The sequence below is a fragment of the Urtica dioica genome, chromosome 6 (genome assembly GCF_054948205.1).
Source record: "Urtica dioica subsp. dioica isolate 48M chromosome 6, U.dioica_male_clone48M_v1_H2, whole genome shotgun sequence".
NCBI classification, from domain to species: domain Eukaryota; kingdom Viridiplantae; phylum Streptophyta; class Magnoliopsida; order Rosales; family Urticaceae; genus Urtica; species Urtica dioica.
In genome coordinates, this window is record NC_142761.1 from 25,158,635 (window position 1) to 25,172,634 (window position 14,000).

Sequence of the window (14,000 nt, forward strand, 5' to 3'; positions counted from 1 at the left end):
AGTTGTCCGCTCTGTCGCTCTCTAACTAGGAAATCTGTTTCTGAACTTATAAGAGTCGATGAACCAACTCCAAAAACTAAGTGGGAGGGTTATACTTGTTGTTTGTAACCCGCGATCCCCAACACTAATGAAAGAAGTAATTAATGCCGGACTAAGAGTCACCCTCGTGGCCCTCTCTTAAATGAGAGTACTCAAGGGCGCTTTGCTCTGATCATTGCTCAATGAGCTACGTACGAGAGTGAGACGATGATGACAAGGCCTCCCCTCGGCGGATTGTTTTTCAAAGTCAATCTTTTGGACTAAGTGGTTGGTTACACACTTAGACTCAATCCCTAGTAATCCTCCCTCGAGGCCCTGCGAAAGGATGTGAGTGATCAAACCAATTTACAAGGTGGCTAGTCAAAATTGATGTATTGACATCTTGGCTATGCATTAATGATGAGTCATTTACTTATGAAAGGAGACTCGTTGCGGCCTTCCCTCGAAGGAGTAAAGTGTCATTTCGTTCATAACACCTTTGGATTTTATAAAGTCTTAAACAAACTTAAATCCTAAACCAAAGACTAATCATAAACTTGTTTCAACTTTTATAGGCAATATGTCTCCCAACTCTCTCTCTCTTTCATTCTTTCCTCGAACAAACTCGAAAATGAAAACTACATAAACTCGAAACATAACCTCGACATAATACCTACCGTTAACAAGCACAAATGGGTACTCACCACCCCGTGTCCTCCTCTGACGAATGATGATTCAACTCAAGAGGACAATGACGCCTTAGCGGCCTGGCTTCGATCCGATGAGATTGTGAGGTGCTATATCTTGGCATCTATGAACAATATGCTGAAAGAGCAACATCGTGACATCGAGACTGCCGTCAAAATGCTCTACAATCTCCTTGAGATGTTTGGAGGGCAAGGACGTCAAACAAGGCAACAAGCAGTCCCACAGTTTATGAACTGTCACATGAAGGCTAGGACTCCTGTTGGAGACTTTATGATACTGATCATTAGTTTTATGAATAAAATGGAAATCCTAGGATCTGAGATTGATGGGAAGAATGTCATAGATATGATCTTAGAAACTCTCCCCGCATGTCTTGATACCTCCAAGATGAACTACTCCATAAACAAGCTAGAGTACACTGTTACCAAGCTTATAAAGGAGTTTCACACTGCTGAAGGTCTCACTAATAGAAAGAGGAATCAAGGAGAGGCACATGCTACTGAGCAAAGAGCCTCCGCCTCTGAAACTAAGAAGAGACCTCACAAGGCCGATAAAAAGAACTGTCCTGCCAATCTCAAAGCAAAGGAACATAGTATTGTACTAGTTACCGAAGCATGCTTAGTAGCTGATAATGTATCAACGTGGATTCTTGACTCCGCTGCTACTAACCATATTTGTTGTTCCTTGAATGGTTTCAAGAAAACCAAAAGCTTAGAGGAAGGCGAGTTCTGTTTCAAATGGGGTGATGGGAGCCTGGTGTCTGCAAAGGCTGTGGGATCCGTGACGCTGTCTTTTGAAGACCGCACTTTAAACTTGAATAATGTTTATTTTGTTCCTACCTTTGGGAAGAACTTAATATCCGTTGCTCGTCTTCGTGAGCAAGATTATTGTTTAAAGTTCATTAAGAATGGAATTCGTATTTCGTTTCCTGATAATTCTTTTGTCACTGATGCATGTATGAAGAATGCTCTTTTCTACATCTATCCCACTCAACCTTCTCTTTTAGACACCGAAATAGATAATGATCTAATTAGGGAGCCAAAGAGGATCAAACTTTCTGAATCCTCCGATCTAACAAAATCAACACACCTATGGCACTTAAGACTTGGTCATATCAGTCTAGAAAGGATTAAAAGACTTGTGAGGGATGGTCCACTCCAAGCCTCTGCAATAGGTTCACTACCTACTTGTGAATCCTGCATAGAAGGAAAAATGACTAAGCGACCTTTCTCTGATAAAGGTCGAAGAGCCACTGAGTTGCTGGAACTAATACATTCTGATGTATGTGGTCCGCTCAGCCAACAGGCACGTGGAGGATACGAATACGTCGTTACCTTCACTGATGATTACTCACGATATGGGTTTGTCTATTTGCTCAAACACAAATCTGAGACCTTTAACGTATTTAAGGTCTTTAGGGCTTTAGTGGAAAAGCAAACTGGCAAAGTGACCAAAGCCCTTCGATCTGATCGAGGTGGTGAGTATATGTCTAGAGAGTTCGATGACTTTCTTAAAGAAGAAGGTATCGCTTCTCAGCTTACCGCACCTGGCACACCTCAACAAAACGGAGTGTCAGAGAGAAGAAACCGAACTCTTATGGAGATGGTTAGATCGATGATGAGTTACTCATCACTCCCGTTTTCCTTTTGGGGATATGCCCTCGAAATAGCCGCTTACATTCTGAACCAAGTTCCGTCTAAAACGGTTCCTGGTACTCCTTATGAAAGATGGACTGGCCGTAAAGTAAGTTTGGGCCACATCCGAATTTGGGGTTGCCCTGCACATGTGCTAAGGCAAAAGACTAGCAAGTTGGCTAGTAGGTCAGAATTGTGCCTGTTTGTGGGATATCCAAAGGAAACCAAAGCTTTCATTTTCTATAGTCCCGAGGACGATAAGACTTTCGTTAGCACGAATGCTCGTTTCCTTGAGGAGGACTTCATGAAGGATGCGAAACCTAGAAGCAAAATTGTGCTTGAAGAAAAGTTGGGTGAGGAAGCTTCTACCTCATCTGTAAGAACTGTTCTTACCCCAACTGAAACACAACCTAACTCATCAGAATCTCGTCAAGTAGTACTTCGACGTAGTGGGAGGGCTGCTCAAAAGCCTGACATGTACATGTCTTATGGAGACTCTCTTGTAGCCGTCTCTGACGTGGATGATCCTGTTTCCTATAGCCAAGCGATGGCTTGTTCTGAATCAAACCTTTGGCTTGACGCCATGAAAGTTGAAATGCACTCGATGTATGTCAACAATGTCTGGAAACTTGTAGACTATCCTGAAGGGATTAAACCCGTAGGGTGTAAGTGGATATACAAGAAGAAAAGGGGTCCTGATGGGAACGTCGAGACGTTCAAAGCACGACTTGTGGCAAAGGGTTATACCCAACAAGAAGGGAATGACTATGAAGAAACCTTCTCGCCAGTCGCGATGCTTAAATCCATCCGCATACTCCTATCCATAGCTGCAGCTCTCGACTATGAGATCTGGCAAATGGATGTCAAGACAGCCTTCCTGAATGGCAATCTTGACGAGCGCATTTACATGGCTCAACCAGACGGTTTCGTGGATAAAGGTCAAGAGACCAAGGTTTGTGAGTTGCTTAAATCCATTTATGGACTAAAGCAAGGATCTAGGTCATGGAATATTAGATTCGATGAAACTGTAAAGAGCTTCGGCTTTGAACAGTCAATAGATGAGCCTTGTGTTTACAAGTTAATACACGAAGGTAAAGTTGTGTTTCTGGTACTATATGTCGATGATATACTACTCATTGGTAATGACATGGGTAAGTTATCTGAGGTTAAAGTCTGGCTGGCAAAGCAATTCGATATGAAGGATCTAGGAGAAGTCGCGTACATTCTGGGGATCCAAATCTTTCGAGATAGGAAAAACCGGACCCTGTCGCTCTCTCAAGCATCTTATATTGATAAGATAATGGGTCGCTTCTCGATGCAAGACTCCAAGAAAGGCCAAACACCCTTTAGGCATGGAGTTTCACTCTCTAAGGACCAGTCTCCCAAGACTGCACAAGAGATTGAAGACATGAGGAAAATTCCTTACGCCTCTGCCGTAGGAAGCCTCATGTATGCTATGCTTTGCACTAGACCTGACATCTGTTTCGCCATTGGCGTAGTTAGTCCTTTCCAATCCAACCCTGGACCCGAGCACTGGATTGCTGTTAAGCATGTTCTTAAGTATCTTCGAAGAACTAGGAACTTGATGCTTACATACTCAGGTACTGACTTGACTATGACGGGATATACCGACTCCGATTTTCAAGCGGATAAGGATTCCAGGAAATCCACTTCGGGATCTGTGTTCATCCTTAATGGTGGAGCTGTTGTGTGGAGAAGTATTAAGCAATCTTGCATTGCTGACTCCACAATGGAAGCAGAATATGTGGCTGCTTGTGAAGCATCCAAAGAGGCTGTATGGCTTAGAAAATTCCTTAAGTATTTGGAAGTTGTTCCAAACGTCGACGAGCCCATAACCCTTTATTGTGATAATAGTGGGGCTATCGCTAACTCTAAGGAACCTAGAAGCCATAAGCGCTCTAAGCATATTGAAAGGAAATACCATTTGATTCGAGAGATCGCGCAACGCGGAGACGTGGAGGTGAAGTAGATCTCTGGCAGATCCATTCACCAAGGCCCTAGCGAACATGGTGTAAAGGATAACTTTTGAATCTCGCCGTTTGTAATTTACGTTGAATAAACGAGCTTCCGTTTGTTACAATTAAATTAATGAGTGAATGATGGACGTATAAGTTTATCGAGTTAATTTAAATTATTTTAAGGTAATGGAAAATCTCGGAATAAATAAAGGATTTATCGAGTTCGCCTCGAATAATAAATTATTTTCCGAGGATATATGTCGGAATTTAATTTAAGAAATAAATTCTCAAGGACGAGAATTATGTCCGAGAAACCTTGAATATATTTAAATTAATCGAGAACGAATGAGAAAATTCTCGGTTTGAATCATATAATTATAATCCGTTTGGTTATGGATTTAATTAAATAATTATATGATAAGGACTTAGTTGTAACAATTTTTCTGGACCCATTTGAAACAAAAAGGAGAAAAAAAGGGTTGGATTGTAAATAGAAGGATAAGTTTAGCATTGCCAACTCATCACTTATCCTCATCTATTGCCTTTCTCATTAAGTCTCTCCAGCCGAGCAAGACAAAACCCACCAGCCCAAAAAGAGAAGACCACACGCAGGAGAGAAAAAAAAAAGAAAAGAGAAGAAAGAAAGGAAAAGAGAAAGAAGAAGAAGAAGATGACCGAGAGGGAGAGAGAGAGATATCGGGGGAGAGAGAGAAGCCGAGAGAGAGAGCGAGTGAGCGACGGAGATGGAGTCCGAGCTTCGTGCGCGCGCGCCACCAGCCAAGAAGAGCCGCCGCCGTTGAGCCGCCGTGGTCGCCGACCGAGAAAGGACGCCGGAGCAAAAGAAAACGCCGGGGAAGGCGTGGTGACTCGCCAAGGAAGCTTAATCTCGCGTTTGGAAGTGGTAATTTCTTCTCCTTGGTTGGATTGAAATCTAGGGTTCTTGGAGAATTGGGGGTTTTTTATTTCGGGTTGGAATTTGTGGTTTTGGCTGTGGTTAGATGATGTTGGGGTTTGATTTGTGACGTTGATGATTTGAATTGAAAGTTTAAACTCGTTTTCTTGTGTGGTTTGATTTTGGACGAAATATGAGAGTAAACGGACGTGGACAGTCCGATATACTCTGATATTATTTTTGTTAGTATTTTTCCTTGAAAGTAGACGTTATGGGCTTTCTAAAATGACCAAGAACGTAATAACCCGTGGAGTATTGAAAGAGTTATGAATTTTTGAAATCTGGTATTCAAAGCTGTGAAATGTGAATTTCCAGAACAGCGACCGGAAATTTCGGATAGTTTTTCAGATAGCTATGATTCTTGAAATTGGTCTTATAATATGTTTTTAGAAAGCTACGGAAGTTGTCTTTCTCATGGAATTGGAATCGATTGATTTGAGTTTGTGTAGCTGAAGTTATGATTCAAATTTCAGTCGCTGTCTGAATAGTACGAGCCGAATGGTCGGGCCGTGAATTTTGTGACGTGACTCTGAGATTGTTTTGCTGGAATTGATTTTGAATTAATGCTTGAGTTGTGATGATCGTTAATTTCAGGAATTCGTTTGGTTAAGGCTGGCCGTGTGCGTGTGATTTGTGGGCCGTGTGTTACTTGGCCGTGCGACTTGTTTTGGCTGCGTAATTCTGAATTGTTTGTGTATGGTTTGACCCGCAGCGTGGTTGTAGAAGATCGAGAGTCAGCGAACGAGTATCGGCACTTTCCAACTCGATGAGGCTGGTGAAAGACGAGGAAGAAGAAATTGGTATATAAACTCGTGATTTTATGTTCGATCGTCACGTGTCTAGTGCACTATCGTAGAGTTTATGACTTTGGTGTTCGCCGTTGTGCTCATATTTTAATTTCGGTTTATCGTTCGTATATAATTTGGAAACCCCGGACTCATTCGAAAAAGGGTTAAACTGGATAGTGTTAAAGTTGCGATTTTCACGTTGTAGAGATATACTCGTTTTATAAGTCTGGAATCTGTGTAAAGTCGATAAATTCCTTATATGTCTGTAATTGCTTGGTTAAGGAATTTATTTTGTGTATCGTGTTTTACGATACGAGACTTTCAGATTCTCGATCGGGGAACCAAATTATATTAATAAATGATAAGTTAAGTTATTGAGCACAACCTGGAATTCAGTTCCTCTACCGTTGCGAGTCGGAGTTTCTTCAATGATCCGTTGTTTAGCAAGTATGATAACGTATCTTACTCCGCTCAGACCTTTGCAGGTTGTTCTTCTGTTAGCTTTGGTAGTCACGCGAAGGAAAGCGTTGAGACCAACAAGCAGCAAGAGTTGGAGATAGAGGTAAGTGTGGAGATATAAGTCAACTACTTACCAAGGGAATAACCCTGTTTGTTTGTGCATTTATTTGCTAGTAAACAAGAGTAGGTGAAAGCCCTAAAATGAATAAACTTGAAAGTTAAGGCTTCGGCCACTCTTGCTTGAAAACTTAGTTCGGGTACACCCGTTAGGTTCAAACGCTAACTTGAACCAGCCACGTTGTTGCTTTGTTGTTAGATTCCTCTGCTAACCATAGAGTTTGGCTAGATCGGAGGTGACAGGAGAGCATGTTAGACTCTCGGATTCGAGCCGAGGGTAGAAGTACCGGGAGTCACATCCTGAGTCTTCAATCTAAAACACTTAACGAGCATGAAAGGGAAACCATAATTCTTTTGGGATTTATCCCGAGACGCTCTCCTATTTGTAATTAGTTGTATACTCTATAAGCTAGAGTATCCAAACAATAAATAATGTTGTCGGTGGTACCCACGAGTTCCGACTCGTGTTGAGGACTAAGACGGTCCTGATGGCGCTGAGTACTCCACGGGAGCTGCTGAGAGCACCCCGTTCTTGCAATGGGAAAGGTCGCCCCGGCGAGCCCATTTGCTATGTCATGACGCATGTAGCGCCGGCGCCCAAACGAAGATGGTACCACTAGTGGATCCCAGACAGTCTTAAAACTCTAAGCCACTGATGACTACTGCTCGAAGTCTGAGGTTGGCTTCTTGTCATTCCAAGGGTTATAGCAGTGGATGTTGTATAACCTTGTGGAATGGCAAGTGATAGCGTAGAGCGAGGCCCCGCGTTAGGCATGCTCTTGAATCATATGCATCTGCATTCTGCATTTTTATGTGTTTGTTTTGCACGTCACATGGCATTAGTCGTTTTACTTTATAGATAGACTCCCACTTACTGAGTCAATCGACTCATAGTTTTATGACCCTTGGTAATGTAGATAAGGGAAAAGCTGGTAAGCGGGACACGAGATTGAAGACCGAGACCGAGCGCGTATTGCCTTGACCTATGGGCTATGGGGTTTCTTAATCGGGGGTTAGTATCTTCTAATAAAACGTTCCGGAACATATTTGTATAGGAGTCGCTATAAGACTCTAAGTTATAAAATCGAAAAATTTCCCCGAATTTTCGCAAACTATTTTATTATATAATCTTATGAGATATTATGCTTAATTAATGTGTTTATATTATGAGTTATGTATAGATTTGAGTTGATCAGTCGCGGTTCGTGGGCGAGCTGTCGCTCGCGGGTCGTGACACATGGTCTTTGACCAATTTCGAGAGGGATTAGGCATGTAGGACTACTCACATCTTCTTTGAGTCAAGTGGGAGTTTGTTGTCAATGGTGCCCACAAGAAGAGTAGTAGTGTCTATATATGTACATTTGATGTCATATAGTCTTACGAAGACTCTTGCTTGTAATTGCCTATTCATTCATTAATAAAGTTGAAATGTTCATTCATTCTTTCTTTGTTTGAAGCTTTATGATAAAACCTTAGTCTTTTAGTCCATAAACAAACTTAACAACTTACAAAGAGACAAATGTAGATTTGCATGAACAAACTCTTCGTAGTTTGCTTAAAACGATATATTCGCAATCTTAGGGTCAAAGGACTATTGACCTCAGTATGATTGTTAGAAGAATCTATGATGTCTGGTTATGAGGCATTGAGAGTTGGAGACTCTATAGTTCTTCTAGGTATCTTCCGAAGGTACTGAATTGACCAGTGCACTTCTAGAGACAAGATATGAACAAACCATTTAACCTATTATGTCTCGAAGTCACTATGTATGAATTGCATCATGCTTACCTTAATCCTAAAATGAGACATGCCATTTCATACCTTAGTATTCTCATTTGAGAAAGTCAAAGTTCGGACTCACTATGTGATTCCGAACAAGGCCTATTGGTGAAGTACTAAGTTGTGAGTATGTCATGAGTAACTTTGTGAAGTTCTCATAGATATGGAATTCATGTACAAGATTGCTGAAATGCAATGTATGTCACCTCATGCTTTGTTCCTTGGAGTGTGAATAAATGAACTGGCCAGTGTCCAAATTGAGTCCTGACTCTTTTGGATGAAACAATGTTACTTGTTAGCTCCTCGTTAATACATTGTTTCTAACTTATTCACAAGCGACAAAGGAGTTGAGGAAATAACAGCTAGAAGGGTAAAATGGTAATTTAGTAAATCCCGACTAGCTGATGACATTCATGAAGGGTAAACATAGATAATATTCAGTGGATCCGCTCATCATAATCAGGTCGAATTCTTGAGTAGAAAATAAATTCATTTGAACCGAGAGATTTTCAGTGTCAGCTCTTTAGTGGAGTCAGTTGGCATTAAGCTAAACTTGGAAAAGGTTTGTGAACTTTTGAGTCCAAGTGTTTAGCTAAAGCTTTGTTCATTTGGGTCCATGAGGTCACTGTCACGAATCACATCGATATGAATACTTAAACTGGAAGCTAAGTCAAAACAAGAACGAAAATAGTCAAAATGGTATTTTTGTCTTTTGAGACAAAGGATGAAATGAATGTCAATAAATTTTTTGACAAGTTCATTTGATGACTTAATGTCACTCGGCCATCACTTGATCATTGGGCCTTGTGAATTAATTTCATTTCATAAGAATTTTATTGAAAATTCTTAATGGGCTTTTCTTATGTTGTTATGAACAAATGAAGAAAAATCTAGAAGGCTTCAAGAAAGTCTTACACGCCCAAACCCAAGAGAAGAGAGTTTATTTTGTGCATAAATGTATTTAGATACTTGCCAAAAGAAAAAGAGGAAACAAATTTGCATATGGATGCACATGGGAATCGGCCAACTAGAGAATGGAACAAAATAGGAAACAAATCCAAGCCTTTAATGGCATGAGTTGGGCGCCCAACATGGGTAAAGAGGAAACTAGTTTTTTGCTCATGAATATGTGATATTTTGTAGAAGAGGAAACTACCTTATTGAAGGTAATCCCTCTCCTATAAATAGGGCCCTCATTCTCATTGTTTTCTAATTCAACATAAGTTAGAGATTGAGAGACTCTCTCTCTAGACATTGTTGGCCGAACTCCTCTCTCTCTCTCTCTCTCTCTTTCTAGTTTATTTTCGATTTTTCTTGTTTTGGCACCTAGGTCCTCACTCGACCTAGTGTTTAGCTCTGCGACTTCGAGACTCGTTCTTAAGTCGTAGTGTTTAAAAGTGCCCACTCACTGATTCCTTCTTTTCGAGTGATTTAGTGATAGAAACTTTCGTGGTTGCTCGAGGTGCCGAGGAAAGGAAGAGAGACGTGCTGCGAGGGGAGACGAGCGTTGCAAACTTTCCACGAGCTTCTTCAAAGTTCAAGCTTCAAGAAAGGTTAGTAAACTTCTAGCTCATATTGGTTTTTAATTACATGTACTTGCACTTGTCTAGGTTAGTAAAAACTGTTTTACTTGTAAAAGAAAATTTTTAAAATTCCGCCGCTTACCGAAGCGTTAATTATTTTCTTAAACCCTAGATCGATTCCAACATTGAGAAGGTTGCAAAGCTTGGTACCCGATAGTTTGTGAAACACTAGCTTGTATTTCATTTCTTGTCACGCTTGGTAGTTGAATTCAAATAAAAAAAAAATCGTGAATCCCCTTTGCATTGTAAGTCTATAAATTTGTAGTTGAGGCGAGCATGAATCTGACAAGGGAATTCAATTCCCAAGTTTTACTGGCCTTTTTAGTTAGCTTCAAATATGTTATTGTTTTCATCACTTGAGGACAAGAGATGGTTCAAGTTTAAGGGTATTTGATATTCGCGTTAAACTCCTCTTTCCGATCTCGAATCTCGCAAATTCTCGAGTTTTTTATTTGTGTTTAATGTGTTTTGAGTGAATTGCGGGATTTATAGGGAGTTTTGGGTTTACATGCGACTTTGGAGCATATTATGATGTTACAGATCATTCGGGGTATCAAAGCAAGTCAAAATGTGATTTAGAAAAGTCAAAACAAAGTTCAGGAAGCGCGGCGCACAGAAAAAACCTTCTAGTGCGCCGTGCATATGATCATCCGGCCGAAAGAACACTTTGCGTGCAACACGCTGTCGGTGCGCTGCGTAGCACATCGAGTGCGCCGCACGAACAGGTGGGTGTGCCATGCCGAAGATGATTCCAGCTCAGCCCAATTTTCTATTTTAGAGGTAGATGTTCAATTATAACTGAAGGCCCCATATGCTTTGGGTCTATGAATGAAAAATATCAATGCTATCATTATATCTGATTTGTTGAATGATTCATTACGTATAACTCCAAACATTGTAAGGATAACACCAATAACAGCGAAAAGAATACTCTGCATTGTTTTGGTTCTTTGGTCGGGAGTTATTCATTAACATAGACCCATCATGATAATCCATAGAAACGATAGTAAAAACTCACTATAGTGTATCTTTTTAGCTTGCTTCAAGTCAGGATGACGAGTTAGTTATCCAATCTTGGTGCAAAGTCTTTCGTTTGCTTATGTTTATTTATATTCCTCTCTCAAACATTTATTTTATACATCAAAAATGAGACTCCAACATTGTCTTAATCAAAGATACCTAGGCAAAGCACAAGCATTCAACAACAATGTCGTATGACAATGAAAGTACTAATGAACATCATAACAACGATCATAACAAGGGTATAGACACTTCCTATTTCCAAAATATCAACAAGTACTTAGGAATTAGACTCTAAAAATACTGAAGTTAAGTCTATTTTGGGTTTTAGTTTTCTTGTTTGGCTTGGTGGTTGAGAAGGAGACACAGAGAAGAAGACCCGTTCCACCACAGTTCATCGTCGTCACCACAGCATAATTCAGCATTTCACTTTCTCATATTTATCTCTGGAACTCTTATTTATGTTTTTTTTTGTTTTTAGTGTTATTGTCATGGTTGTGATTTATTTATTCTCATTGTTTATTTTTCTCGTTGCTGTGAACTAATCCCCGAGAGAGTGATGACTTAGCATTCTTGAATATGGTTGTGGATTTATTTATTGATTGAAGTATTTTTAGGTTCATCCTTTTTTTCTTTATTTAATTTCTTACTTCATTCTTGTATGATATTATCTACCTCGTTCATGAATTTTAGGATTTTTTTATGCTACTCGAGAGAGAATGAATAATCGTGCAAGTGAATTAGATAATTGTAGTACATTCCTATAGACTAAAGATAGCTAGGCTGCTATAGAGTCGTGTGTACGCTCCAAGTGTAATGCTTATCGTGTTTTTAAGGGTTGAGATTTAGAGATAAAAATCTGATATTGACATGAGATGTTAGACGCTCGAGAGAGGTTTAGCGATACTAATATGTGAGCGTGCTTAGTAAGAGAGAACCAAAAAATCATGTATGATTGTAGGAATCCCTATCATATGAGAGTTTAGCTAAGCCATTTAATAATCACCTTCATTCGCTTAGAGTTCAATTCATTAGTAGCTCGTTTATTTCTTCGGTTAACTAAGTCTTCGTGGGATCGTCTCGTACTTACGATAATATTACTTGAGCGATTACGTGTACTTGCGTACGAAAATATCGCAACAGATATCATGGGCGATGCTCACTAGACCTCGAGGTCGTCCTCCGGCTCTTGGATTTGAGCTTGACTTGTGTCCAAAGAGTTTTTATGATGATGGACAGCACCAACAATGATACTTAATACTTATGCTACTTTAGACACAAATACTTAAACTTAAATATTTATTAAGGAATGAATTTTTAACATTTATTATAAAATTGTTACTTGACAGTATAATTTGGTTATTGTGAAACTAGAACACCCAAAGCACGATCCAAGTTGATTTGAGTTTGATGATCCAAAATATGGGACGATCAGTCCATAGTCCATAAAATTTTGGAGCAGAACTTTTTAAACGTAAGAGAAGTTCACATGTCAATAAGACTAGCTAGTCTAATTATAAAAACTGTTGGTGGATCGAGCGCGCATCGGACACGAACGATCGCTCCGACGCGCCTCTTTTGAGATGATTCCACCATATAACCATATTAATGCGGAAAAATAATTAATTACGCTGATCATAAGCTAATTAAATTATGGTTATAATTAACAAGATCTAGTTATGTTTAATTAATTTAATTCACGAGAGCATATTTATCAAGCAACCGATTATAAGAGTGAAACGAATACTTACAGTTTTTGGCTCACGAACTGAAAGCTTTCACAATCCGTCTTCGTCTTGATTCCTCTTGATGAAGGACTCGAGGATGACACCTTAGTCTTCCGAAACGTAATCTCCGAGGCGAATAAGAAAGATGAGTGGGCACAGTCTTTATCTCACTAGATCACGAAACTAGGTGTTTCGAGATCTCGCTCTTATTTTACAAAGAATGGAAACGAATTTCCGAGAGGAGGGAGAGGCTGTTTTGCACGGCCAAGGTAGCCTAGAGTGCACGAAATTATTAGGTCAAAATCCTTAATTTTTGCCTTCTCATGAACCCATATTTATAGTAGTAAAAATGAGATATTCATGGAATCTTCCAGAATATTTTATTTCCTTTTATTGTGTTCACACTAATGGATTTAATCTAGGCCCTTGGATCTCAACAAGTGAATCCTACTTTTTCTCTCATCCATCAGATCAATATCTATGGGATATTTAAATAGAGAATAATTTATTTAGTGAGATAATAAAGGAGAATATATTATTCTCCTAAATTTTCTCCTAAATACTCTCCTTTAAATAAGGAGAAAATATAGGAAAATATCTTATATTATTCTCCCTCCTTTATTTAAACAACTAAAGAGAAAATATTGGTAAATACCAATATTATAAAAATCGGTTTTTAGGCACACGGCCAAGGGGATTTGCGCAAACCCTAGTGCCAAAACCCTAAATCCGACTTTCATATTTTTGTGCAAGGCCCAATTGCTTAAAACCCAATTAATTATTTATTTACTTGGTCCAACAATAAACAAATAATTAATAATTGTTTATTTACTTGATCAAACAATAAATAAACAATTCTACCATAAATATTTATTTAATTCTGCGAATACCCGTTTTCCAGAATTAATGCTGTCAATCACAATTACAGCAAGTGAGATTAATAATGATAAACATTATTATAAGAAAGTTCTTATCCGCCTTTATCAGAGCCGAATCGGGAACTATGGACCTAGTAATAGGAGCTTAACAAATCCGATGAAAAAGACGAAATAGTCCTTTCTCTTTTGTCCATCGATTCGTCTAATCTTGGTCAAATACTCCACCTTGTAAGCCAAGATTGAACTCTCCTTTATACTAGAATTATATTTACTCATCGTGACGAGTGTCCACTGATATAGTCAGTTCGTGATCAAGATCCTCCAGGTTCAACCCGTGTCAAGAGAAGTCAATTTATCC

The 14,000-nt window shown here is 39.4% G+C and overlaps 1 protein-coding gene across 9 annotated transcripts; it reads left to right on the forward strand.

Moving 5' to 3' along the window:
- The first annotated feature begins 4,465 nt into the window (after positions 1-4,465).
- LOC149393519 (uncharacterized) lies at positions 4,466-11,668 on the forward strand. Of its 9 annotated transcripts, XM_089617213.1 has the most exons (6): positions 4,466-5,240; positions 5,886-5,911; positions 6,004-6,091; positions 6,565-6,641; positions 11,193-11,279; positions 11,369-11,668. In XM_089617213.1, exons 3-6 carry the CDS (start codon positions 6,058-6,060, stop codon positions 11,516-11,518), a joined length of 348 nt encoding a protein of 115 aa, XP_089473339.1. In that variant the 5' UTR covers positions 4,466-5,240; positions 5,886-5,911; positions 6,004-6,057; the 3' UTR covers positions 11,519-11,668. The 9 variants fall into 9 exon arrangements, 5 of the variants coding, with proteins under 5 accessions (XP_089473339.1, XP_089473335.1, XP_089473336.1 ...); XM_089617209.1 differs by lacking the exon at positions 5,886-5,911 and having other exon boundaries at positions 4,686-5,240; positions 11,369-11,533; XM_089617212.1 differs by having other exon boundaries at positions 4,817-5,240; positions 5,886-6,091; positions 11,369-11,604.
- Positions 11,669-14,000: the final 2,332 nt, after the last annotated feature.

Excerpts from the sequence above, each read along its gene's own strand:
- LOC149393519 (XM_089617209.1), top strand. The coding sequence starts at position 5,010 with ATGACCGAGAGGGAGAGAGAGAGATATCGGGGGAGAGAGAGAAGCCGA. Across the intron at positions 5,241-6,003 it reads TAATCTCGCGTTTGGAAGTG|CGTGGTTGTAGAAGATCGAG; the intron begins GTAATTTCTTCT and ends TTTGACCCGCAG. Across the intron at positions 6,642-11,192 it reads AGCAAGAGTTGGAGATAGAG|ATACCTAGGCAAAGCACAAG; the intron begins GTAAGTGTGGAG and ends TCTTAATCAAAG.